Source organism: Coptis chinensis, chromosome 9 (genome assembly GCF_015680905.1).
Source record: "Coptis chinensis isolate HL-2020 chromosome 9, ASM1568090v1, whole genome shotgun sequence".
NCBI classification, from domain to species: Eukaryota; Viridiplantae; Streptophyta; class Magnoliopsida; order Ranunculales; family Ranunculaceae; genus Coptis; species Coptis chinensis.
Genome location: NC_141464.1, coordinates 49,327,072 through 49,355,000, shown reverse-complemented (window position 1 = coordinate 49,355,000; position 27,929 = coordinate 49,327,072). Strand labels below are relative to the sequence as shown.

General features: G+C 38.5%; 1 protein-coding gene across 1 annotated transcript; it reads left to right on the top strand.

Annotated features, from left to right (window-relative positions):
- The first annotated feature begins 6,591 nt into the window (after window positions 1-6,591).
- LOC147476463 (uncharacterized) lies at window positions 6,592-7,092 on the top strand. Its single transcript, XM_086585741.1, has one exon. It carries the CDS (start codon window positions 6,592-6,594, stop codon window positions 7,090-7,092), a length of 501 nt encoding a protein of 166 aa, XP_086441867.1.
- The last annotated feature ends 20,837 nt before the right edge of the window (window positions 7,093-27,929 follow it).

Here is a 27,929-nt window from a genome sequence, read left to right as displayed (position 1 = left end):
TTATATTCAAAACCTTGATCTATAGACCTAATTTTGTTTATAGGGTAGAGAATCAACACTCTACTTATTTCAGATTTATTTCTTAAAAATTTCGGAAATGTATGTTGGATGGTCTACCCAGGGCCCTCACAAAATGTATACTGTTTTTTCTTTGCAATCTAATACAATTAGCAAAAAAAAAAAAATTACCGAGCATCTTTAACTTCGTCACTGTCCGTCTCCTCATTGTCATAATCCTCTACAAGGTTCTTTTCTGGTCAGAAATGAAGAACAGGTATAGAAAATTAGATCAAAGTACACCTAGCCAGAAGTGAAGACAATCAAAGGCTTAACTGATACCTTTTTCGAGTTTTCCTGCTTCTTTAGGTAGTTGTTGGTCCTGGGGTACTACTTCAGCCTGCTCCACAGTAGAACGAGAAAGAAGAACAGGTGGAGAATTAGGCGCGATATTTTCCAGGAGTACTACCTCTTCATCTGACAATTCAGTAGCCATCTTAACTAACACAGACAGATCGACAGAGATATACACAATAACAGAGTGAGAGAGAGAGAGAGACAACAGAAAAGAAATGAGTTGTGGTCTCACTTGATTCTCTCAGGGGTTTATAAAGACAGCGAGAAAACCTACATGCAATATTTCTTTCCACTCCTTGCCCTTTGTCTTAGACAAGCTTTTCCTACTAATTTGTCACCTGTGTCTTATTTGGTACAACAGTAAATTTCTTACTATATCTTTATCAAAAGGAAATTTCTTGCTATATCAGGTTTCCAGTCTTTCTTATTGATGATTTCTTATTCCTTTTCTTTAATTACATCTTTATCTTTATCAAAAGAAAATTTCTTACTAAATTTTGTGACTTATGTTGCAGCAGTAATTTTTTTTTTTTTTTTAAAAATTTGTTATTGATTCTATCCAACGAACAGAGTCAAATGAACAGTTACGGTATGGTGCCTCTCGAGGTACCCAGGTACAGCCAATCTGGTGTTCTGTTTACAACACACATACAATGCTAGTGCTGTCGTGGCATGGGAACATATTTTGCTAGTTTAGGAATCGCTACAGGCCAGCTACGAGGCAGAATGCATGGCAATGGTCGCTGGATAGAACTCTTTCAACGTACAGTGATTGCTTAATCGCGTAGCTTGAAGGACCAGTTGGAATGGATTATATATGTTCACTTCGTACATGGAGGGAAGCCAATTTTGGAGTTGATGCTTGCGCAAGGAGAGGCGGGCAAGCACCTCAGTGAAGAAATTAACCAGTGGACTGGTGGATTGGAGCGGGGAACTAATTAGCCTGGCTTTCTCGCAAATACATGGCGTATGTATAACCTTATAACTGCACATCATCTCGTACGTTATTGAGACAAAAGCAAGAATTCAATTCTTCAATTCATTAATATCTGTCGTTCTTGGGATTGGAACATCTTCACTAGATCAGGGTGATACTTCTTAAATTCATTTTAGTCTTCACTTTGTCATATATTATATATCATGAAAGGATTTCTGTGGAAAGTGATGTAGAAGAAGCTATATCCAGGGGATGGCTTAGAATTTGGGTGGAGTCGGACTCAGTAGCAACTGTCATTGCTCATGCACCATATACATAGCTACCATGGCAACTCAGCAACAGGTGGAAGACTTGCCTTCAGAAACTGAATATTGCTTCATTAAACACTTGGAGGCCGGTAGGTTAATTTTGCCGCGGATCAAACATTTTTTTTTTGCTTGAAGGTAACTGTATTGCCAAAAGAATAGAGTTACAAGGAAAAAAGGAAATTTACATATAGATGCTAGGAGTACAAAGAGCATACACCAGTCTAAAAACATCATGGAATAAATCTATAGTGGGTTAGCTCTTGATGTTCAATTCTTTTTAGGAACTGTGGCGTTGAGGGCCACCATTCCTTAACTCCATTGCCCCGAAGAACTCCCTGCCTTGCACAACCATCGGCCCCGAAGTTTGCCTCATCTCTCCAATTGGAAGTGATCATAAGCCACTGCATTTGGTTTTTAACTTTGTTCCACAATGCTCTCACCTTCCAATGGACGTGATCCACTTGAAAAGCCTTCACAGCAGCCACAGAGACCGACTCGATCCATAACCTTGTCCATCTCATATGTACTGCCTTGTCTATGCAGTGAACAATAGCTTGACACAGCCACAAAAGCATGTTTCGATTCCCAAGCCTCCTCCAATATAAACACCGAGTGTTTCACCATCACTGTTTCTGTAAAGAACTCCCCACCCAGTTGATTCCAGATTTCCCCTTGAAGAACCATCTGTATTAGCCAGTGCCGGCCCTGAAAGCGACCCAAATGGTGGCTTTGGGTCCCTGAATCAAAACAAAAATCAATGGCCACATTAATATCGGCAGAAAACAGGAAACATTTCCCTTAATGAAAACACCTACAAAAAACACCTACAAAAAAAAATGAAAAAAAAACACATAATTGTAGTGGGAAATATGGTGCCTTGAGATATTCTAACTGATATTTCAAAACTCGAAACATTGGCATAAGGGTCAATGTCTCGGTATATTTTGTGGTTGTTTTCAAACATTTGCATGTATTTGAGCGGGAAGAGGGAGAGAGAAAGACAAGGGACACGTGTCAGAGATTGACTGGGTCAAAGCCAAATCAGGATACCATATAAAGACGGGAAGAGCAAGAGAAAAGGATTCATTAGTTTATTGTCAGAAAAATCATTAGAAATAGGAGAGAGAAAGAGAGAGAGAGGTTGTAAATTCTATCGCCAATCAATAAAAAGTTTGGTTCATTTCATCTTCTTCATTCATTCTTCATTCAGTTCATTACTAAAGTTGTGTGATCTTAGAACATTTGAGAAAAAGTGTTCTTGGACATCACATTGGCACCGTCTGTGCATCGAGAACAAGAAAATTTGACGTTTTCTTCTTCTTCGATTTAGAATCCATAGTTTTGTTCTGCGTTTGAGTAACAGAAGAGTGAAAGCAGTTGAGTAATACAGTGAGCCTTGAATCATAATGGCCCCAAGGAAGAAAACAAACAGCAAACGAGTGGATAATGATAATCAATCGCAACACAAGAAATACAAGAGCTTCCGTAAGTCGGCGATACCACGAGGAGAACATGGAAGGTGACACTTCACTTCAAGAAATCTTGAAAAGGTTGAGGGAAGTGGAACAACAAAATGCGATATTACTAAAGGAGAACCAAGAGATGAAGAAGGGAAGTCCGAGTTTGGTTGTCAAGGATGTCCAGGGAGACGAGGAAGAGGAGTGTAGTTTAAAATCAGGTAGTCATTTTGCGGAAAAAGCATTGGAAAGACATGAAAGAACTATAGAAGCTTCGCCGATATTTGAAATGCCGATACCATAACCCATCACCAAAGATATGATACAGGAAATGATGCAGAACCAGCTTCTTGAAAAGACTTATGCTTCGATAAGGAAACTGGCAGATGATGTCAGTAGAAATCCGATACATCATAGTGTCGAGATGATGCCCATTCCACCAAAGTTCAAACTTCCGAAGTACACCCAATATGATGGGACATCAGATCCGATGGACCATCTATTCGGATATCGACATTAGTTTTCGATATACAAAGGTACAACTTATCTTGATTCATTATTATGTAAATCTTTCTCTTCAAGCCTGAAGGGGAAGGCATTGAAGTGGTTATGTTCTCTATCGGAAGGGTCGATATCATATTATCGGGAGATTGAAGAGAAGTTTTTGTCCAATTATGGTCATCAACGAGTAAAACCGAAGCAGGTGTTAGTCTTGTTCCAACTCAAGCAAGGGAAGAAGGAATCTTTAAAAACTTTCTTATCTCGGTTCAAGGCAGAGGCACAGCTAGTGGAGCATTTAAATGAATCGGAAATGACAGCAGTAATGGCGTTTCAGACAGGACTTATTCTAGGTTCTAACATGCACAAATATATGCTTCGGAAGGAGATCAAAACTCTGAGAGAGTTGTATGATAAAACTGAAAAAGATGTGCAAGTTGAGGAGGGAATTATGGCAGCATCGGTTCAGTCAGTATTACAGGTATCGGAGTCAAGTAAGTTTGCTAAAGAGGATAACTACAATAAGTATGATAAGAGGAAGACGGTAGATTCTTATTCAAATGTTGAGAACCAACCGTCACAAAAAAAGAGGTTTGAAAGATCGCTGAAAGAAGAGTTAGATCCTAGTAATTATATCACCATTAATACGACAGTGGAGGATATCTTAAGGAGGGTGGGGAAAGACCCTTATTTCCAGCATCCGATTCACAAGCTTAGAGAAATAGCAGATAAACCTTTTGCAATTTCCATAAGGTAAAAAATCATGAAACCAATAAATGTTTACAATTGCTCAGAGAGGTGGATAGATTAATGCGAGATGGGAAGCTCTGCGACTTCAGAACAGATGCTCGGCCAGAAGTAACTGCTATGGTAAATGATAAGCCTTTAGGAGTGATCAATATGATTTACAAAGGAGTTATCCCACATAAGAAAATTATAAGGGATATAATCCGAAAGATATCAACAGTGAAGGAGGTGCTAGAGGTGAACATAGAGCCGATACCGATGAACCCTTCATTAGTAGCAATAAGCATACCTGGAGCTATTATGTTTGTTCCCGATGATCTGTCAAAAGTGATGTTACCTCATGATAATGCATTGTTAATTACATTATGGATATTTGGTTATGATGTGCAGAAAGTATTGGTGGATTGTGGAAGTTCGGTCAATATTCTGTTTTGGAAAGCATATACAGGTATCAGATTTGATGAGTCGCATTTGAAAGAACCGCAGTTTAATTTGTTTGGTTTCAATGGAACTTCAACTAGACCAGCTGGAGAAATAAAATTGCCAGTAAGGGCAGGTCCACACACAATAATGACTAAGTTTATAGTCATCAAGCATCACTCAAATCGTAATGCTATTTTGGGAAGAAAATGGATACATGCTATGAGAGCGGTTCCCAATACTTTTTATCAGGTTATCAGATTTCCGACTGCTTTTGGACCACATGAGATACTTCAGTCAGAATTTGAGAAATGCAATTTTGTTACTGTGAAAGGTATGATGAAAGAGAAAAAAATAGATATTGGGGGCGTCTCAGAAGACACCAAATAGCAATTAGCAGAAGATTTATCTCTAAAGTCCGATACCATGAAGCATCAGCAGGATTTTAGATTTACGTCAGAGCTGAAGACAGAGATGGAAATAATTCCAAGCAAAACAATGGAGGAGGTACAAAAAATCAATATAAGTCAAAATAATGAAAGTTGTTTCACTTTTATCAAAACAGAGCTGAATGCGGGGGTTAGACAAGATTTGGTAGATTTCTTAAGGACAAATAAAGATGTATTCGCTTGGTCGATGGCAGATCTCCTAGGTACTGACCATTTTATATGTTCTCATAAGTTGAATATGCGAGAAGGAGCAGTTCTTGTGCATCAGAAGCATAGGAAGGTTCGGCCGATATATGCGGATGCAGTGCAAAATGAAATAAAAAAGATGTTGGAATGTGGAATCATCAAGAAAATCAATAACTTAGAATGGGTGGCAAATATTGTTGTTGCCCCAAAAAAGAATGGCAAGGTTAGGATCTGTGTGGATTTCACAGATGTTAACAAAGAGTGTCCGAAAGATTATTATCTGATGCCCATAATTGATGAATTGGTCGATCGAACAGCAGGTTTTGAGTTGCTGAGTTTTTGCGATGGGCATTCAAGATATTTTCAAGTTGTCATGGCAGTTTTAGATCAGTTAAAAACAGTGTTCGCTGTGGAAGGAGGTCTTTACTGTTTTGTTCGAATGCCATTTGGTCTAAAAAATGTTGGAGCAACGTATCAGCGGTTGGTTGAGAAAATATTTAAGCATTTGATCAAATAGATTATGGAAGTCTATATAGATGATATGGTAATCAAATCGAAAAAAATAGAAGATCATGTTAAGGACCTCGATACGGTGTTTCAGATATTCAGACAATTTTATATGAAGCTCAACCCGGAGAAATGTACTTTTGGGGTTAGTTCAGGGAAATTTTTGGGTACATAGTCACAAAAAGAGGTATAGATGTGAATTCAGACCAAATTCGATCTATTCAACATATGCCTTCTCCGAGTACTAGGAAACAGATACAAAAATTGACAGGAAGAATTGCAGCTTTAAATAGGTTCATATCAAGAACTTCTGACCGATGCAAACCCTTATTCAAGTTGCTGAAGAAGAATACAAAGTTCATATGGGAGGAAGAATGTGAAGGGGCTTTCTCAGATTTAAAGAAGTATCTCTAAGAAGTGCCAACTTTGATAAAGCCAGAGGAAGGTGATACTTTATTTTTATATTTAGCAGTATCGGATTTTGCTATTAGTTCAATATTAGTAAAACTGGAAAATGGGGCAAAGCGACCTGTTTATTTTCAATCCAAAACCATGCTGGAGGTTGAAACTCGATATTCGATGTTAGAGAAATATGCATTAGCTCTTCTTTATTCTACTCTAAGGTTGAAATCGTATTTTAAAGCCCACTCAGTCATTGTCATGAAAAATCTTCCGTTAAAGCATATACTTTAGCCAAAATAGCCAAGTCAAGAAGAATGGCGAAGTGAATGGCGAAGTGGTCAGTACTTATTGATGAATTTGGAGTTGAGTATCGGAATAGGGTTTTAGAGAAGAGCCAAGTATTGGCGGATTTTTTAGTAAATTTTCCTGCTGAAGATGAAAATTGGGATATTGAAGAAGATAATGGTTTACTGTTGAAAGAACCTGATGATGTGATGGATGAGGATGATCTATGGGCTGGTACAAATGGGTGGAGAGTTTTTGTCAATGGCTCATCAGGTCAAAAGGGATATGGTATCGGAGCGGTTTTGATAACACTAGACAATCAGATATTGGAATCAGCAGTTACCTTAGGGTTTCACGCGTCCAATAATGAAGCAGAATATGAGGCGTTGATTACAGGATTGGAAATGGCTACATCGCTAAATGTCAAGGAATTATCTGTATTCAGTGATTCTCAGCTAGTGGTAAACCAAATCAATGGAGGGTATTCAGCTAAATGCGACAATATGATTGATTATTTGAACTTCGTTAGAAAGAAGCTCTAAAATTTCAGCAGAATCAAATTTCAGCACCTCGATTGAGGAGAAAACCGACATGCAGATGCTTTGCCATATGTTGTTGCTATGCTGGAAAATACAAAGAGACATATGTTACAAGTGGGTGTTTAGCAGAATCCAAGTATTGATATAAAGCATCCTGAGGTTATGGAGATAGATACATTGGGGGCGTCATGGTTAAGCAGTTATATTTTATTTTTGTCTAAAGGTGAGTTACCCAAGGATAAAAATGAGGCTAGAAGAGTAAAATATGGAGCTGAAAGATATCTGCTAATAGAGGATGACTTATATGGGAAAAACCCTGGGGACCTGCATTTGAAATGTATATCGACGGTCGAGGCTAATCAAATCATTGCAGAGATGCATGAAGGGGAGTGCGGAAATCATTCAACAGGGAGATCCTTGGCTAACAAGATAACAAGGCAAGGATATTACTGGCCACAAATGCGAAGGGATTGTCTTCGATATGCAAAGAAGTGCATTCAGTGTCAGAAACATGGTCATGCAATTCATGTTCCAGTCGAGGAATTGCATTGTGTGTAGAACCCATGGCCGTTTGCTTTATGGGGGATGGACATTGTTGGACCTCTAATGCCTAGGAGAGGCAAGAAAAGGTTCATGCTTGCTGTGACTGATTACTTTACTAAATGGGTAGAGGCTATAACTTTGCAACATATCAAAGAACAAGATATTATCAGTTTTTTGTTTGAAAGAGTGGTGTGTCGATACGGTTTACCATATGCCATCATATCAGATAATGGTCCTCAGTTCATTGGAAGCAAGGTGCGAGATTTCCTAGAATCATATAAGATCAAACACTTCACATCGACACCTTATTATGCTAAGGGGAATGGGCAAGCTGAAGTGACAAATAAGACTATTATGGATAATATCAAAAAGAAGTTAGAGGACAAGAAAGGCTTATGGTTATCTGTGCAAGGGACATTTTGGAAGTAGTAATTCATTTAATAGGTTATCATTTCAATGCATGTTGGTTTTGGAATCAGTGTGTTGATTTCTTTTAGATAATACAGGGAATTAACTGATACTCTATTTTTGGTTAAGGCACAAGTCAAAGTATCGCCGATACTCTCTTTTTGGTTGAGGGTATTGAAAATTTCATTTTCTAGTGATACAAGTCAAAGTATCGCCGATACTCTCTTTTTGGTTGAGGGTATCGAAAATTTCATTTTCTGGTGATACAAGTCAAAGTATCGCCGATGCTCTCTTTTTGGTTGAGGCCATCGAAAATTTTATTTTCTGGTGATACAAGTCTAAGTATCGCCGATACTCTCTTTTTGGTTGAGGGTATCGAAAATTTCATTTTATGGTGATACAAATCAAAGTATCGCCGATACTTTCTTTTTGGTTGAGGATATCAAAAATTTCATTTTCTGGTGATATAAGTCTAAATATCGCCAATACTCTCTTTTTGGTTGAGGGTATCAAAAATTTTATTTTTTGGTGATACAAGTCTAAGTATCGCCGATACTCTCTTTTTGGTTGAGGGTATCGAAAATTTTATTTTCTAGTGATACAAGTCTAAGTATCGCCGATACTTCTTTTTGGTTGAGGGTATCGAAAATTTTATTTTCTGGTGATACAAGTCTAAGTATTGCCGATACTCTCTTTTTGGTTGAGGGTATCGAAAATTTCATTTTCTGGTGATATAAGTCTAAGTATCGCCGATAATCTTGAAATTTCTGTTTACAGTACATGTGGGTGGTATATTGCAAAAGTGGTATAGATTCAAATTCCATAGGCAATAAAAGATATTATAAGCAAAAAGGTTACAAAAGTTGGTGAACAACGGAGATTTGGCAAAAATAGAAGAAAATAGTAGCAATATTACAAAATGCTCAACAAACAGTACAGAGATCACACTGGAGGGGTATTAAGAAGATCATCTATGTCGCCAAACTCAGTAGTAATACGAGGAGAAGTATCAGTAGTAATGCAAGAGGTTGTTGTAGTTGCGGCATCAGGAATAGATGGAGTTGCAGTTGGAAGTTCCTTTATAGGGGCATTATCGGCAGTAAGTCCATGTTCTTCAAGAACAGAATGAGGAACATATGGTCTGAAGGCTTCCAACCGATTACCAAGAATGTTTAAAGATGCAACAACATTGTTAAATTCATTATCTGTAGCTTCTGAAGCTTCTTTATACTTTGCTTCTGCGATAGCAAAGTCTTCGGTAACTTTCTTCAGATGTTCTGCATGTTCTTTCTTCAGAATCTCTATATGTCTATTGTAAAGTCTATTCAGCAGCTTCGGCATTCCGTTTCAAGTCGCTTGTCAGTTGGTTGTTTTCTTTTTTCAAGCGAGTCACTTCTTGGTTCAGTTTATCATTTTCCAGCTGTTTAGTCTCAACTGTTTTTCTAAAGCGACCAATATCATAGTCTTGATTATAATGAGAGTCAAACTGGGCCAGAGCAGCTACTTTAGCCTAGAAAAATAACGAGAATAGATAAGCTGATAGAAATTGGAGATGAAATCACGTATACCTGATCAAGGAAGAAAAGTGTAAATACCTTTTCTATGAAATCACAAAAGGTTGTTAAGTGCTCCGTAGGAGTTACAACATGCATAACAATCTTGTCTTTTGGAAGAACGCAATTGGTAGACAGAGTCACACCTAAATCCTCACTGGGATTATTAGCAAACATCGAGGCGGTTAAGGGAACATAGGTTCCATCACAAAAATGGAAAACAGGCTTGAATAGATCACTAGTATCAGAAGAAGGAATTGATTTGAGTGTTTGTCCTGCAGAAAGCCCACTCTCCCCCCAAGTTTTTCGTTTCTTGGAACTAGAATGAGTATGGGTATCTTGTCACGAAGCACGAGATTTATCTTGGGGAGGAGTAGAATGCTTATCTTTAGAAGAAGAACTCTGAATGTCTGAGGGTGGGACAGGATGCTTGTCTTGTGGAGCTTTGACCAATGTTTTTTCAGCAGCTTTCTGTTTTCCTTTGTCAGGAAATTGGTGACCAACATTTGGGTTCACTGACAATCGAGGTGCCATATCTGTATACAATAAACGATGTTGGTCAAATATATTTTGTAAAATTGGATATTCATAAAAGTCAGGAACTTCTTTTTTAATTTAGGGAAAAAGATTAGGAGTCATGGTAAGATTGTTATCTAAGTAATTGAAGAAACTTTGGGGAAGACTAGGAGGTAGTTCATGCAAAGCGAAGGAGGACACAAGAAAAGAAGGATCATCTAAAAGATTTTTCGAAGGAGATTGAGTGGGAATTGGCGACTGACCCATTTTTTGAAGAGCCCGAATTTGAAGAACATAAAGAGGAGTGATAAAATGCTAAATGTACGTTATTGGTTTTAGTTACTTAAGTCCGAAGTCCACAGTCCGAAGTCCGAAGACCAAAGTCCAAAGTCCAAAGTCCGTATAGTCGTTCGTTTAGTCAAGTTACCTTACTCACGTGGGTTTGGTAGGATAGGTCGAGTAAGGGATTGTCCAAACCTTAAGGCTCAACAAGGTTCACAACTGGAATTACAACTTTTAGTGAGTAGGATTTTAGGTTTTTTTAGTTGGTTTAATTAATTTAACGGAAATGTAAATAATGTAAATTACTAATGGTGATTTTGATGTAAATAAACAAGATAGAGAAACAGGGAGAGGGTTAATCATACTCATGCAAGAATCATTTTTTAACAGTTTATATTACCACATCACTACAGCTCTAATTCGTCTCGAGTTCATAGACAAACCCGAGACAATGGCGAGTATTGATCCCTAGCGAAACGCGCACATCTCTGAGTCGCATCGCACTAGCATAAGAAATTGAACTAATATTTCATCTCTGGAATATCATTTCACCTCCTGGCTCGATTCTACATCAGCTGGACAAATTGGAGAGTCATTGGACACAAAAGAGTCGTCGCTACAACATTTTTTCGTCTCTCGCGAGATTGTTCTGGGGCATCAGCACTCCAAATTTGTATAGTCTCAATCATTTTGGGACCGGATGTCTAATCTATATCTAATTCCTAAGTAGTGATTCTAGAATATTAAAAAGTCAATCCGGATTTTCACACGAGCAGCATAACCCTCCCCCTGAGGGGGGGGGGGATTAGCTCATGGTCATTGGAAGAATAATTAAACTGGCTATATACATTAAATAAATAAATGCAGGACAGAAATTAAACTGGAAAAGAAATGACTTTCATTAAGAAGAAAATGACTTACAGTATTAAGCTGCTGAAATAAAAGGGACAAAATTTATGTGCTGAAATGAAACTAATTGACTGCTAAGCGGAAGCTAAAGCATGAAAATCTTTGAAGCGAATATCTGAAGACCCCCCTCATATATATAGGCTGGAGGGCTGGAGAAGGATTAATTGTGTTTTGTTCGTTTCTCAAATTGAGACGTTCAAAACTTTGAATATCAAAGTTTTGTTTTTACTTTGTTTAATTTGGTTTGTCTTTTAGCCCAATTCAATTCAAACATTGAATTGGTATGTGTCTTTCCCATTACAAGGTGGTACAAATTTGTGACCATCACTTGCCACCTGCCTATGCTGACTTGTCATGCCTTTTGGGCCCGCAGAGTGGGTCCACTTAGTGTGTCCAGTGGCGGCTCTGATTTTGGCATTTTTACAATTTTCTGTCTTTGCATAGGGTTCATCGCCTTGGTTGCTCTGGCAGTTTACTAGCCAACATTGGCATCTAGATTTATCAGATGTGAGCTTCGGAAGTTTACTGCTTCTTTATATGTGGACCCGTTCTGCACTGGTTTTGTTATTTTGGAAACTTCGGCTCTAGTCAGGCTTTGTTAGGCTTCACTGGGTTTAGGTGGGAAACTTCAAATATTCTAGTATTCCCGTACTTCGATGCATGTTTTATCATTATATTCATGTTAACTGCGGAAACTTGCAAAAGTATGAAAATATAATTATTACATGATTATTAAACTCATAATCAATCAAAATGCTATGTCTCAAGGGGTTTAATATTACAGTTTTGGGTGCATATCACACCACCCCCAAACAGCACTTTGCTTGTCCTCAAGCAAAGAAGAGACATTAAAATGATAAGTGGTCAAAAATGTGTTGTCTTAAGCTAAATCTCATTTTGCAGAGTGCGGTTGCATTGACCATATGCAACAAGGCCTTGAACCACTAGGAATTCCCTAGTGGACGAGTTATAGCCTCGTGAGAGTTTTCTAGAGAAGATACTCACAAACTTCATTTATACTACAACGACTCAGTAACAAGAGCCTGTTTCCTGAAATAATCTCAGGTATCTAGACATCTCACTAGCTGGGGAAACAAGGATTTAATTCTTTCAAAATTCAAGTTAATATATATACAATAATCAAAAAATCTACGTATGAGCATGCATGCAGTGATCTTATAATGAAATGTACGAGCAGGGCCGTTTCTGAATCCTTTGGATAACGTCCTTAAGTAGGTTCTCACAGGTATGTGTTGAAACACAATTTCTCTCTTATTTTTCCACTAAAGTTTGCTATCTCCAGTGTGCAGTGGGCACACATTTCCTCACATACTCAATGACAATCAGAGGAGCCGAGGTCAAGAAGTCACAACTACTACTTATTATCACACTATCCTACTCCTAATTGAGCTAGATGTCTTTATTAGGTGTTATGGGGCTTAGGAGGTAGTGTAGAAGAAAATGGAATAGAAAATTCAAAAAATGATAAGTATGAGAGAATAAGGTCTTCGAGATATTTATACTAGAGAAATCCTTATTTTCTTTCCTGCTTCTAACATGGGTTTCCATACTTGGATTTTTCAAGCTTTTGTATTCCTTTTTGATTTGATTTTGGGGGGAATTCTAACTTTGATATTTCTTTTGATTTTTGGAAACATATTTCTATTTCTATTTTTCTATTTTTTTCTTCTAAAACAGGTAACTAATTTTGATTTGTGACAAGGTTTTTCTCTTCATTTTCCTGCACTTCATCCTATTTCTCATACTCATCATCTAGGTAGGCTTATTTATTTATGGTTAATAGATGGATGATAAATTTTTGGTGAAATAGAAAGGGTTAATGAAAGGTTCAGTGGGCGACTAGCGGTAAAATTTTTTACAGGTGTGAATTTTTGGCTATATCGATCCAAAGAAAGCCTAAATTCTCGCCTAGAATTTGGGTAGTGATCAAGTAAGTAGACGTGTGAACTTCTCTATTTGGAAGAATACTCCTTTGTGTCATTACTCACATATCACACATTTTGAGGATTTTTGGTTAGATTCTTATAGGATATGGAAACTAAGTTGTTTAACTGTGGGTCCCAGAAACTTACTGCTGTGTACATTTAATGATAGTCAGTGCATGAATGCTCATGAAAAAAATGTAAAAACTAATGCATACGTAGTAAATTAAGTTTCTAAGAACAAGTCCTAATTCTGATGCTAGGGTGAGATTTCTAAATATTTTTCATCACAGAAAGGGAAACGAGAATTTGTCACTAAATACGTTTATTTAGACATAAGGTAAACTATATACAACTATGCATGCTTAATTTTTGCCAAAGGTTCTCACCACCCCCAAACAGTCGGACACTGTGTCCTCAAAGTGTTAAGAGGAAGAAAGAGTATACCTGAGAGGCTTTGAGCAAAAATATAGCTGACATCTTCCACAAAAATTTATTGTAACACACTATATACTATACATCATAAAAGTGAAAGCACACTGTTAGATTGGCACACTGTTAGGTTATTAATTTATCTCACATCAAAACATAAAAACAAATATGTACATGCATTAACTCACATTGCCCCAACCTTGAACTGGGGGATAGTCCATCCTTGCCTCGTCCCTGTAGAAATGCCATTCCTTTGCATCACGGCAATCTATCATAACTCTCCAGACTTCGCTCCACTTCCTCTTCTTTGTAGTGTCCAGATGATCTATCATTTTATCATCATTAGGGAAGGAACACACTTTCTTTAGATACCTTGCGGCGCCACCATGTTCAAATCGCAAAGGAACTTAATGATCTTGTTGGTTGGACACATAGAGTCGACCTTTACCCGAATCCGGAAAGGTGGCCGCAAACCGTAGAAGTACGTCCTCACTATCCCGCATCTTTGTGGATCGGGCAAGGTGATATAGTGTTGCTAAAAAGACCGAGCCTTCTTTAGGTTCGCAATTACTAGGTTTGTGATGTCGGGCGGTATGTTCTTTGGGCTAGTGCATGGAACGCCTTACAGTGACTTTGATCTTGATGGAAAAATGCCAATCCCCCATGATGTTCAGAAGAATAAATAACATGGCAGTTCCAACATTCATGGTCATATTCGCAAGTGGAATAGTAAAGTCTGGCCATCGGCCAGCTACGACACGTTCCCTGACCTGGGCAAGGCCATCGCCATAACGGGTGGCAAATTTTTCCCAAGAATAGTCATTAAAGTTGTTTTCTACCATGTATTGGATGGGGATGTCTGGCTGAAAGGGAGGAAGGTCTAGAGCCATAACAACTGTTGGCTCATAAAAAGAGTGTCGGGTGTTACCAATACGGACTGTAAATCCATTCAAAGGGAAACCCTATACAGCAGGTAGATCTTCCATATGATTGTAAAAATAAGTTGCCAAACCTGGGGAGTATGTCTGCTCCGGGTGTAGAATAAGAGAGTTCCAACCGACTTGAGTGATATAGTCTCTGAAAAGATGGCCATAAGCAGGAGAATTCAGCAACGAATGGAAAGATTGGTCTGGAATCATCTTTGGAGCTTCCATTGTAGAAGATGTGTGAAGAAAGATGCTACCTGTTAGAAAAAGATAAACAAATATTAGAATATGATGAGAATAATTAAGAAAAAACAAATTACCATAGGGAAATTTCACTATATTTAAAAAAACAAAAAAAAAATGACAAAGAACATAAAATTACTAAATGTAAATTGTGTCATGGGCCCAAGTAACAGCGAGGATCCTTTTGTGAAAGGGATCCATTTATAAGATCTTCGATGCCGTCAATTCTGGCAACAGCTCGTTGCATAATTTCACTCTGTGTCTGGTAAATCTCGGTGTGGTTCTCCATTATGAGAGTGTGATTTGTCGAGAACAGGTTGTGACTGTGCAATAATTATGTTTGTTGCTCTTCCTGTATTGTCCGCAGGTCGTGAAATTCAAGGAGACTGGTGATGATAATGTTCTGACATTTGTATAATGTCATCAGTCCTTGTTGAATTAAACGAAGGCCTTCCATATGATTAAATACATTGCTTAATGCATTTTCAGTGAAGATGTTATTAGCGGAACAAACTTCTTCGGTTTCTGTACTGACATGGTTTTTTTGCAATGTCGGGATTCCAGAAACCGTTCCTGCAAACTGAGTGAATGGTAAGAATGTTAGCTGTTCTGAGAGGTGTATTAGGAGAACTACTAGAAAAACCCCAACGTATCATGAAAAGTGTCACAATGGTTGGCAAAGGAGCTGCCTTTTTCCTGGCACGTGCGATAGCGTTCCAGATAAATTTAATAATGCAAAAATCATTGCAGTTAGTCTGCAAGACCCATAGTAGATGGAGGAGGGGCTTTGTTATTTCAGAAGTCTTAGACGTGCCGAGCACATTATGAGCCAGCCATTGGATCACAGATAATTGGTTCTTTTGCAAGGATCGTTGATAAACAACACGATTTTTCCAGTTGTATTCACCGTGAAGGATAGTTGCAAACATCAGATGTCTGATATTGTTGAATGGTGAATCCTAAAGATGTATCCCTTGGTTTGTAATGGGAATTTGAAGTACCTCGGAGATAATTTCCATAGTCAATTCACGCTCGCATCCGTTTGCACGGACAAACCGTGTTTATAGAACAACAGGACCAATTCTCTGGAAAAAAATGTCTGTTTATGATGTAAAAGAGGGTACCATACTCGACGTAAAATTTATGTGTCAAAAAAAGGATGAAAAAGACCGTTTTGGAAATTTTCCATAAAATTTTGCTCGGGCACGAAAATTCGAGTGAGGGCCATTAAAGATGGAGGGGTGGGTAAAGAAAATTTTTAGTGGAAAAAGGGAAGTTGGTATTTAGAGTGTCTATCCTTGTTATAAATAGGTACCAATCCAAAGATGTAGAAAATACGGATCGAGGTCTCACAGGGTAGTTAGACCACGTGTATTTTCTAAAATATGACGCAAAGTGTGGATGAGAAGAATGGGGCATGTGTGACTACAAGGAGTTTTTTTTTTTTTTTTTTTTTTTTTTTTTTTTTTTTTGAAAAAGAAATAGCGTAAGTAGAAGGCAAAGGAAGGTGTAAATATATTATTACAATAAGATGTAAGAACGTACATAGGATTGGAAACACATCATAATGATACGTGAAATAAAATACAAACCTAAATATTAGGTAGAATTATATGCCGCATTAACAACATTATTATAATAAAACAACCGAGCATGAAGACTTGAGTAGCATATTCAATCTGCTGCTGCTCAAACTTTTCTAGTGCATCCAAGAATCTTGAAACTTAGAGTGATCTAAAATGATTTTTAGAATAAAAAGTGGATAGGGGAGAAAGTGAAAGGAGTGAAATGTGAAGAATGTGTTGAACTTATTTATAGAAGAAAATTGAGCCATTTTCTGATGCGATTTCATGACCGTTTTCTGACCTTTTTTAGGATGCGATTTCATGACCGTTTTTTGACCGTTTTTAGATGCGATTTCATGACCATTTTCTGACCGTTTTTAGGATGTGATTTCATGACCGTTTTTAGATGCGATTTCATGACCATTTTCTGACCGTTTTTCAAAACATTGGTTTACGGTAAAATTTTGCCGTTAATTGTGACGTTAAAAATATATGTATATATTTTTATATATCTATATATATTTTTATTACTAATATTATTATATATGTTTCTACCTATATAATATAATATTGGAGATAACTAATATACTATTTGACAAGGCAGAAATTTTGGAGAATGTAAGAATCAACAGATGTCCCAGGTTCGAAAATCAAATGCAAAGATATAAATAAAATATCCGACATAACTAATATACAAGAACGGTGAAAATAAACTGTCTACTGAGAATTCTCGGGGGCTGCAGGAGAATCCTCAGGGGCTGCAGAAGAAGAACTAGGAGTCCTGCGACATCGTGCAGGACGAGCTCCTGTGGAGGCTAACTGCTCCTAGATATCACCCAGAGTATCCAACACCTAAGCCTAAAACTGATGCTGGTTTGCCATGAACATTCGTTGGAACTTGTTCTGGCGAGTAGTCATCTGGTCTTGAAATGCATTCATGGAAGCTCGTATTTCCTGCTGAAATTCCCCCATGCTGTCTGTCAGCACCCCGTGGCGAGTGGTCATATCCGTCCTTAACTCGCCCAAGGCATGTTTCATCGATACCTGGCGAGTGTACATGTCTCTCATGCCACTGTTCATAGCACACAAGGCATCCATAGGGTGACTCATCTTACTCATAGCAGTCTCATCAAAATAGGGTTGGTGAGATGGGCCTACGTTAGCGTGCTCAGCAGCCATTGGTGCTGTGGGTTCCCAAGGGGTCAGTATGCATTTCTTGAAGACAAGCATATTCTCATATTGTGGTATGGGGAGTAGCGGGGTGGCGAACAGAAAACCCAAATTAATCATAACTTGTGTTACAAGAACGGCAAGAGGGGCTGACTTAAGAGTGGCATGTGTAATAATATCAAAAAGAAAGGTAACTATGCAGAAGTTACCTTTTCGCTCCTGGAGGATCCAGAAAAGGTGGAGGAAGGTCTTGTTGATGTCCGAGGGCTTCGAGGTGCCAATGACGTTCAGTCCCAGCCATTGAGTTACCGCCAGTTGGTTCCGTCGCACTGAGCGCTGATACGCGCATTTCCCATCTATGTTGTACTCTCCCTCGATTAGTGTGTTGAGCATTAGGTCGTAAGTCTGTGGGTACACAGACTGCTGCTGAGTCAGTACGTGGTCGACCAGAGGAATGCCCGTGATCCCGGAGATCAAAACAGGTGTGACTTCGTGGCGCACACCCTCGACGGTAACCCAAAAATGGTCACCATTAAAGCTCCCATTGTCGTAGAATTTCATAACCAAATCCTTGGAATAAAGCTCGCCATTAGAATATAACAAGTACTCCCATCCTCTAGAGTGAATTTCATTATCAAAGAATGGAGCAAACATCCTATTTTCAAACAAATTTCCAAAAATTTCTCCACACAAATTCGCCTGTTTCCGGCCATTACTGGTCTTAGGGAGAGGCTGGCTATTGATTTATGATGAGGGGGAGAAATGGGACTTGCTGACGGAAGAGAATTGGGGTCGGAGTTCTAGGAGTCTCGTATGAGACTTGGATATAACGTGGGCATGTCTCGTGCGAGACTTCATCGAGAGGGGACAAGATCCGGAAATTTGGGAAGACGAAGTGTATGATGGTGACGTGTGTGGTCGGGTTTAAAGGGCCCGAGATTTCAAGATTTGGTTGCGCCAAAAAATTTTCCCAACCCCAAATCAAGACTAAAGCCCGATTTAAGCCTAAAAAATCTAAACGCTCACCCACGACTCGTTTGGACTCCGAATTGGATGAATGAGATATCAAAATGATTGGTACAAAAAATCCTATCCAATTATATGAGTCATTCTCAAAGGTCACAAGAGTTTTGAAAAGAAAGGAGGGGTGTTTTATTTATATACAATGTGAAAAACATTGGATGTCCAGAAGAGTCACCATCTAAATTCATAGGTAACTGTCATGTCGGCTCTGAAGCGAACCTAATCCTACCAGACTGTGGTTTTACCTCTATGTATTATGGGGTTAGGGGCAGGACGGTACTATCCTGGACCATGCACACTATGGTCTAATAATATTGCCCTTATTACATAAGGCTATCCTTAAACCGCCCCAAAGGGAACTTAAAGTAACCAATTCTAGGGGTTGGTCTGGTGGAATCCATTGCCCATTTGTGTTCCAAGTATGTAACATCTGAGGTTGAACACGAATCTCTATGTGCACAACTTAATGCAAGGGGAATTGGTTTATAAAAGGCAACAATATATACATATCTACAAAGTGAGTCTTTTAACGTCAGATCTTTAAGACGAATCGAGTCTTTTAATGTCAGATTCTCAAGACGTGTGTGAGTCTTTTAACGTCAGATTCTCAAGACGATTCTCAACCCGTGGGAGAAACGGTGCGGCGGCAAAGATTATCCTGCGCAGGTGGTGTCAGACAAAAGTATACCTTAAACTGGCTAATATCGGATAGGAAGTCAAGACCTTGACATAAGGGTGTTTGGCAATGCATACACCACCCTTTTCTTCACGCTTGTCGTTTACGAGCAAAAGTACTACGACAATTCCCTATTCGTGATGAGTGAGACTTAAACCAAATGATTAGCTAAAGTTCGCGAGGCAGAGAATAGAAAAGGGAAGAGAAGGAAGGAAGTGAAATTTTAGGCACCCATCGTTTACCGACAGGCACGTTTGCTCGTGTTACATAAGACATTTATACTCAGTTCTGAAATAGAGTTTCCGTGGACTAAGGTTCTGGCGCTTGCAACCACACACTTCAAAGAACTTTTGAGATCATAAAATAGAAGATGGCCCGACTACCAAAATGGCGTACCCTCTATAGAAACAAGATTGAGTACACCAAACGAAACATCTAGTCTATGTAGACCGGATCCTGAAGAAAAGTCTTTTCAACATCTGGGGAGTGTAATTCGTGGTAATGTTTTAGGCGTTGTCCATTGACGTGAAATTCGCTGTTATCTTGTGGATTAAGCAAAGAGATTGCCCCATAATGTGTCACAGCTGACACAATGAAAGGACCAGACCATCGTGTTTTCAATTTACCAGGAAAAAGCATCACTCCGAATCTCCTCAAGCTCATTTAATTGCAGTTTTTGTTTCTCGCCTACCTCGTTGATATTGTAGTTGAGGCTTTTGATGGCCCAAAGGGCACGATGCTCAAGTTCAACTGGCAGATGACAAGGTTTTCCAAAAACAATGCGGTAAGGAGACATCCCTATAGGTGTCTTAAATGCTGTTCGGTATGCCCACAAGGCATCCGATAAGCAGAGAGACCAGTCTTTTCTTGATGAATTGACAATTTTCTCCATAATGGACTTTATCTCTCTGTTGGAGACTTCCACTTGGCCACTCGTTTGTGTGTGATATGGAGTAGCAACTTTGTGAGTAACTCCATATTTCTTCATTAAAAACCCAAAATTTTTATTACAAAAGTGTGTACCCCCATCACTGATGATAGCCTTGGGGACACCAAAACGAGAGAAAATGTTTTCTTTTACAAATTTCACGATAGTCTTATGGTCATTTGAGCGACATGCGAGTGCCTCAATCCATTTGGACACATAGTCTACAACGACTAGAATGTAGAGAAAACTTTGAGAAATCGGGAAGGGTCCCATAAAATCAATGCCCCAAACATAAAAAATTTCCACAATCAAGATAGGATTTAGGGGCATCATATTGCGTGTTGTAATTCAACCTAGGTGCTGACAACGAATGCAGGCTATGCAATGTTCGTGTGCATTGCGAAAAAGGGTAGGCAAGTAAAAACCACATTGTAACACCTTAGCCGCAGTTTTCTTTCCACTGAAATGACCTCCGCAAGATTGTTCATGGCAAAAGGATAATACATCGGTGTGCTCCCGGTCGAATGCAAAATAATTTAATGAGTTGGTCAGAACAATACTTAAAGAGGTAGGGGTCATCCCAAAAATAATATTTTATAGTGGATAAGAACTTTTTACGATTGGGACGTGACCAAGAGGAAGAAACTTCCTCAGTAACTAGGTAGTTAACGATATCCGCGTACCATGGAGATGAGAAAATGGAGTACAAATATTCGTTTGGGAAGTAATCACAGATGGCTTCAGAATCACTATCAATGTCACCAACCAGCCTTGATAAATGGTCGGCCATGACATTTTCGGTTCCTTTCTTGTCTTTGATTTCTAGGGTGAATTCTTGCAAGAGAAGGATCTAGCGGAACAATCGCTGTTTCACATCCTTTTTCGCAAGTAAGTACCGAAGTGCGGCATGGTCAGTATATACGATGGTGGATGATCCAACTAGGTAAGGGCGAAACTTATCCAAAGCATAGACAACAGCTAGGAACTCTTTCTCAGTTGTTGTATAATTACGTTGAGCGTCATTAAGAGTTTTACTAGCGTAGTAAATGACAATGGGTTTGTCATCACGTCGTTGGCTTAGTACGGCGCCAATAGCAAAGTCGCTAGCGTCATACATCAGTTCGAATGGTTGAGACCAATCAGGTGGTTAAATGATAAGAGCGGTAGTCAGGGCCGTTTTTAGAGTTTCAAAAGCTTGTTTGCAATTGAAATTGAAGTCGAATACCGCATCCTTAAGCAGGAGGTTGGTTAAGGGACGAGCAACTTTAGAAAAATTCTGAATGAATCGCTTGTAAAACCCAGCGTGGCCTAAAAAGGCACGGATATCACGAACTGTACGTGGGAAAGGTAGCCAAGCAATTTTAACAATTTTAGCCTTATCAACCTCTATCCCATCTTTCGAAACAATATGACCTAGAACAAGTCCTTTGGTAACCATGAAATGACACTTCTCCCAATTGAGTACCAGATTTTTCTCTTCGCAACGCATCAACACCTTAGAAAGGTTGGATAGGCATTCGTCAAAGGAATTTCCATAAATGGAAAAGTCGTCCATGAAGACTTCTATATAATGTTCCACCATATCACTGAAAATGTGGAGCATGCAGCGTTAGAAGGTGCCCGGGGCATTGCAAAGACCAAAAGGCATTCGTCTGTATGCAAAGGTTCCAAAGGGACATGTGAAAGTTGTCTTTTCTTGATCGGCGAGATCGATGACAATTTGGAAGTAGCCAGAATAGCCATCAAGAAAATAGTAGTAAGCATGACCGGCTAAACGTTCTAGCATCTGGTTAATGAATGGGAGAGGGAAGTGATCTTTACGCGTTCTGGCATTAAGTTTGCGATAGTCAATGCAAATTCTCCATTTTAATGGAATGTGAGTGGAAATTCATTCACCATATTCATTCTGTACAACTTCAATGCTGGACTTTTTAGGAACAATGTGAACAGGACTAACCCAGTCACTATCAGAGATAGGGTATATGATACCCGCATCAAGTAAACGTAAAACTTCCTCTCTCACCACCTCTTTCATGGCGGGGTTAAGGAAACGTTGCGGTTCTCACGATGTCTTTGAGCCGTCATCGAGATGTATACGATGCGTGCAATTCCCTTGATATCATCTAAGGACCACCCGATAGCGGAGCGGTGTTCACGAATGACATGAATCAAACGTGTTTCTTTGTCGGTAGTTAAGTGAACAGAAATTATTATAGGGTGATTACCATCGGGATCGAGATGCACGTACTTCAAATAAGAGGGTAGAGGTTTTAAATTTGGAGTTAGAGGATTGAGGATTAAGGATTCGTGAGCGACCGTCTCTTCAATGGAAAAGATCGAGTCCGGTTCTTCTAGATCAGTGACACTCACTCCTTTTTGTGTGTAGATGGTGTATGGATTATGTAGATAGATGATGGTCGTTGAACAAATAGAAACGTATCAAAACCTAATTATCCCTTAATAAGTAAATTTAAGTGTATGTTATGTGAAGGATAGGACTGGAAAGGGGGTTTAAGGGATTAAAAACTATGATTATAGAGATTTAGATTCTAATGCTAAAGTAAACTAAATTAACTAAACTATTGGGAATTTATAAGAGAGGGAATTCAAGAGATTAGAATCCACCAATACTTTTAATCTATGACCTTCTGCTTCATGGTTGTTCTTACAAGTATACTACAATTAGGCAATCGAGCAAGTGCCGATGCCCTCTTGGACGAAACATCGTTAACAATTAACTCTACTTAAGGTTGTTCCTATGTTTATGCTATCAATATCTTCTTTCCTTTTATGTAAGCTCGGGCAGCCATTCAATGTATTACCAAGAGCAACATCAAAGAGTACTTCCTAATAGGGCGGCCATTCAATGAATCACCACTTAAGGCAAACACAAAGAATACTTCTCCTAGGCAGCCACTCCCTGAGCTACCCCTTCTAAGGCAACACAAAGAATACTTCCCTAACTCTAAAGAACTATACTACTAGAAGAAAAGTAAAGAACACTAGCATGATATTAATATTGCCAAACATAAACCCTATTCTATACTTCCATCCCCTGGTGTGGGCAATGGAACTAATAACTAAAAATATAAAGAACTAACCTGATTGAAGAACACCATGAACCAGAAAAATCATTAAACCTTAAGCACTGACTTCATCTCCTTCCTTGAAGGAGAAGATTAGCCTTCCATAAAGAAGGAAGAACACGAAGAACGAGAAGAAGAAGAGTCAAAGAACATAAGACTAGAAAGACTAATTTATTAAGACTCAGCTAATTAAAACCGATCTTTTATTATTAATCTCTCTCTGCCTCAAGTTCTGGAGACAAGAATATAAGTGAATTGGCAATTACATGATGCACTTAGGTCCTCTATTTATAGGGGTTACAATGAGCTCTAGAAGCATTCCAAATCGTCATTTGTTTCCTAATACAAATAGACTTCTTTCAGAGTCCAACTTCGTCTTCAAAACTGAGAAGGAATTGGCTATAGTGTCGATTCATGCGTCTGGACACACTATTCATGTGTCCCAGACTTAATTAATGTGTCTGGACCCTCGATCCATGCGTCCCAGACTTGATTAATGCGTTTGGATGCTCGATCCATGCGTCCCAGACGCGTAAGCCTATTTTGTCTCTTCTGCTCTATCTTTTTATCCTCTTTTATGGGCTTTGGTCCAAGCAACGAATCCTTTGGCCTTGGGCTTCCAAATAGGCTTTAAAATAGGTCCAAGTCGCATCTTTAATAGCTTCAATTCCTTGGCCTTCTCCATGATTATCCACGGGCTTCCCATGTGATCCTTAATGCTCCGAATTGCTCCATTTTATCCCTTTTTCTCTAATATTCTACAAAACTCTCTTTCTCACCTGTAGAATCTTAAAACATAACTTACAAACACTCTTAGTCTACTAAGATGGCTAAACAAGAGGCATAATCGAGGGTTAAATTACACTTTTTGAGCACTTATCTCGATTCCCAACTAGCCTTTTGCTAATCTCTTAGCAAATAAGATAAAAATAGATAAGTGATCAAAATTATATCCTAATAACAAAAATAAAATCCTAACTCACTTTCCCAGGCATTGTGATTGCATTTACCATATGCAACAAGGCTTTACACCTTTAAGTTCCCCAAAAAGGACGAGTTATAGTCTCGTGAGGGTTTTCAGGTGATATACCCACAAAATCAATCAATAGCATATTCAAGAATGATAGTATTTTTTAGAGAGAGAAATTCCTTACCCACTTAGTGTTTACTCCAACAGATGGTATCCATTGCGAACTACATTGCTGCAAAGACTCATAGATTATGATGGGAGATAGTAAAAATTGACAAAATTCTCAATCAAGGCTTATGTCTGTACTTAGTCAATCTCTTATACTCTCCTATCCAAGAAACGAAATCCCTAGTTTACCTTTAGACAGATAATCTCGACTTTCAATCCTCACCGGTCATACTCTTAACAAAGAATCTCTCAGAAGATGGTCTACTATTTTACCTCATGTATGTGGGGAAAAGAATAATGCATACGAACATCCCACATACTACCTTGAAAAACAGACTTCTGAATAAAAGTAGTCTCATGGAAAGAATGTCAATCACATATGAAGTGTCGGGTCCTTCACTTTAGCATCCTTTCACCTATTCTAGACTTCGTACCATACTGTAGTGATAAGTCATGGGTTGTAACTTGGCTTGGGTATTGGTTTATGAAGGAAAGGTAAAAAGGATTCTAAGGTTGTTTCTGAAAAATACTAAGGGTTTTGCTTCTTTCTTTGGAAGATTTCTTCAAATTCTGTATTGCAGAGAAAATTCTTCCTTTGTCTTAGCTTTTCCATCCATTCTGTTCAACCTTTTTTTTTTTTTTTTTTTTTTTTATAGTTAAAGCTCAGTGGTATATCCTTGATTAGTACTGGATATGCTTGTTTTCCACTAGCTTCTTTCACTTTGAACAGAATTATGGACTTCATTGTATCTCTCTGATATTTCCTTGTAATCTTCCTTTTGTGGTATTTCTTCCTCTTTGTGCCCCTCGTATCCTCAGAAACATATGGGTATGGCTGATAAAGATTTTGGCTATACTCCTTGTCTGGAGTTGGGTGACGGGTAAAGGGTTTTATGAAAGAAAATGGCTTATTGTAAGGCTCAAAAGGGTTTAACATGATGATCCTACTAGGTGGGATAAAGGCTGAATGGGTTCACTACTTGACTTATCAGTATGATACTCTGTTTGGAATAGACTACAAGACCTAATGGCTATCTCCCCAGTTGATGTCACTTCGTGATTAACCAAATCAACGAATAATGAGACTATATTACAACGACATAAATAACTGAAAGATGTTGAGTCACTAAGACTCGGATTTTTCGTAAGAACTCTCCAAAGAATGGGTATAAAGCTCAAGTCTCATGGGCTAAGTTTAAAAATTCTACTTCTAGTTTACTAGGGGTTTAAATCTCTCTTCTAGCAAAAGTACACAAAATTGACCAAGTACTATGGTGGTTCCTTGATAAAGAATTCTATCAATAAGAACTATGTCCGAGCATAATAAATAGTCTAAGCGGTAATGAAATCAATAATATTAACTATCTATCAAACTCAACACTAAGCAGTATAGAATATATATCCCAGACTTATCATTAAAATTCATTTTTCTCATGCTACTGATATAGAAACTAAAAATATTTTTGTTTTTTTGAAAACTAATTTTCGAAATTCATTTTTCAAGTACACCCTCCCCCTACTTATGCATGCATTGACCTCAATGTATAAAGAAGTAAATGAAATGGATGAGAAAAAGGTAGGATATTACCATTGATGTCGAATATCAGAATTAGTTCAAGAAACAAATTTTTAGGTCTTTTTACGTCAGATCCCCAAGACATAATGTGAGTATTTTAAAGTCAGATCCTCAAGACTTTTAAGTCCTTTATAGTCAGATCCTCAAGACTAGTACTCCCACCCACTAGGTTCCACTTTGTAGGAATTCTTCTGATCTCTCTCAGCATGTGATTGACAAAAGTATACCTTGTACCAACAATTTTCTCTTAATGGTCAGAACCGGGACAAGTTTGAATGGCAATTCTTACAAAGAACCTAGCTTACGCGACTCTCCTCTTATGTGCAAATGGACTTTTACCGAACCCTACACGAGCCATAGAAATAATCTTCCTTTGAAGGTCAACAAGGAGTAAATCCCATAAACTAACAGGTGGGGAATACTTAGGTTTTCATCTCAAAACTGATCTTTCGACAACATGCTTACTTCCTGTAGACATTTTTGCTCGATCTACTAGAATTCCTTCCAGCCGTATCCCTTCCTTTACCATGAAGTGACACTTTTCCCAGTCCAGAACTAAGTTGGTATCGCAACAACGTTTAAGGACTATGGAGAGATGATGTAGACAATCCTCAAAAGGACATGTGATTGTCTTCTCTTGGTCCTCAGGGTGAATATGGATCTGAAAGTATCCTAAGTAACCATCAAGAAAGCAGTAGTAAGCTGGTCCAGCTAATCTTTCTAATATCTGATCGATGAAAGGCAATGGAAAATGATCTTACCTCGATGAGCTATTCAACTTCCTGTAATCGATGCAAACTCTCCATCCAAATGAATCTCGGTTGGAATCAACTCATTGTTCTCATTCTCGACATCGTGGTTTTGGACTTCTTCGCACAACTTGAACCGGACTAACCCATCGACTATCGTAATATAGGGTAGATTTGATGTATGTTTGACAACCTATGTTGAACTTCATAGACAACCTATTCTTGCTTGCTTAAGTCTTGGAATCTTCTTCCAGATGAATCCTATGTTGAACTATCATAGGGCTGATCCCCTTGATATCATCAATTGTCTAACTTATAGCTGAATTGTGTTCCTTTAAAAGTGCTACTAACCTGGATTCCTGCTCCTCAGTCAAATCTGATGCAATGACTACTGGGTAGGTTCCCAAATCTCCCAAGAAAACATACTTGAGTGTAGATGGCAAAGGCTTCAATTCTAGCTTAGGCGGCTCCTTCTTAAGCTCTTTATATGGTCCATCAGGCATTGCCTCAACACTAAGTTCCTCACAGTCTGAGTTTGTCAGAGCTTTCAACAACTCGTCAACAGGATATGAATGAGTCAGATAATCCTGTGCTAATGCTTTAATCATACAAACCTCGTTCACAGCATACACCTCTTGTGGTTGCTGTAATGTATGGAAAATATTGGTTTCGACTCTCATATTACCAAAGGATAACATCATATTACCATTTCGATAGTTGATGAGTGCATTTGCAGTGGCCAAGAATGGTCTGCCTAGAATGATTGGTATCTGCCTACCAGATGTAAGTTCTGTGTCGAGTACTATGAAATCAATCGGATAATAGAAATCTTCGATCTTGACTATGACGTCTTCAATGATTCCATTAGGTATCTTTACTAATCTATCTGCAAATTGTAAAGTAACATCAATTGGTTTAAGATCCTTCAAGCCTAACTTCTCGTAGACGAAATATGGTAAAATATTCACACTGGCACCCAAATCTAATAAAGCATGCTCTTCCAAAGAATCTCCAATTCTGCATGTAACAGTTGGACTTCCAGGATCTTTCAGTTTCATAACTGCTTGATTCTATAGGTACGATGAACATCATTGAGCGATAAAAGCTTATTTCGGAATGTTGGTCTTCTTCTTCACTAGATCTTTCATGAACTTGGCATATGAGGGAACTTGCT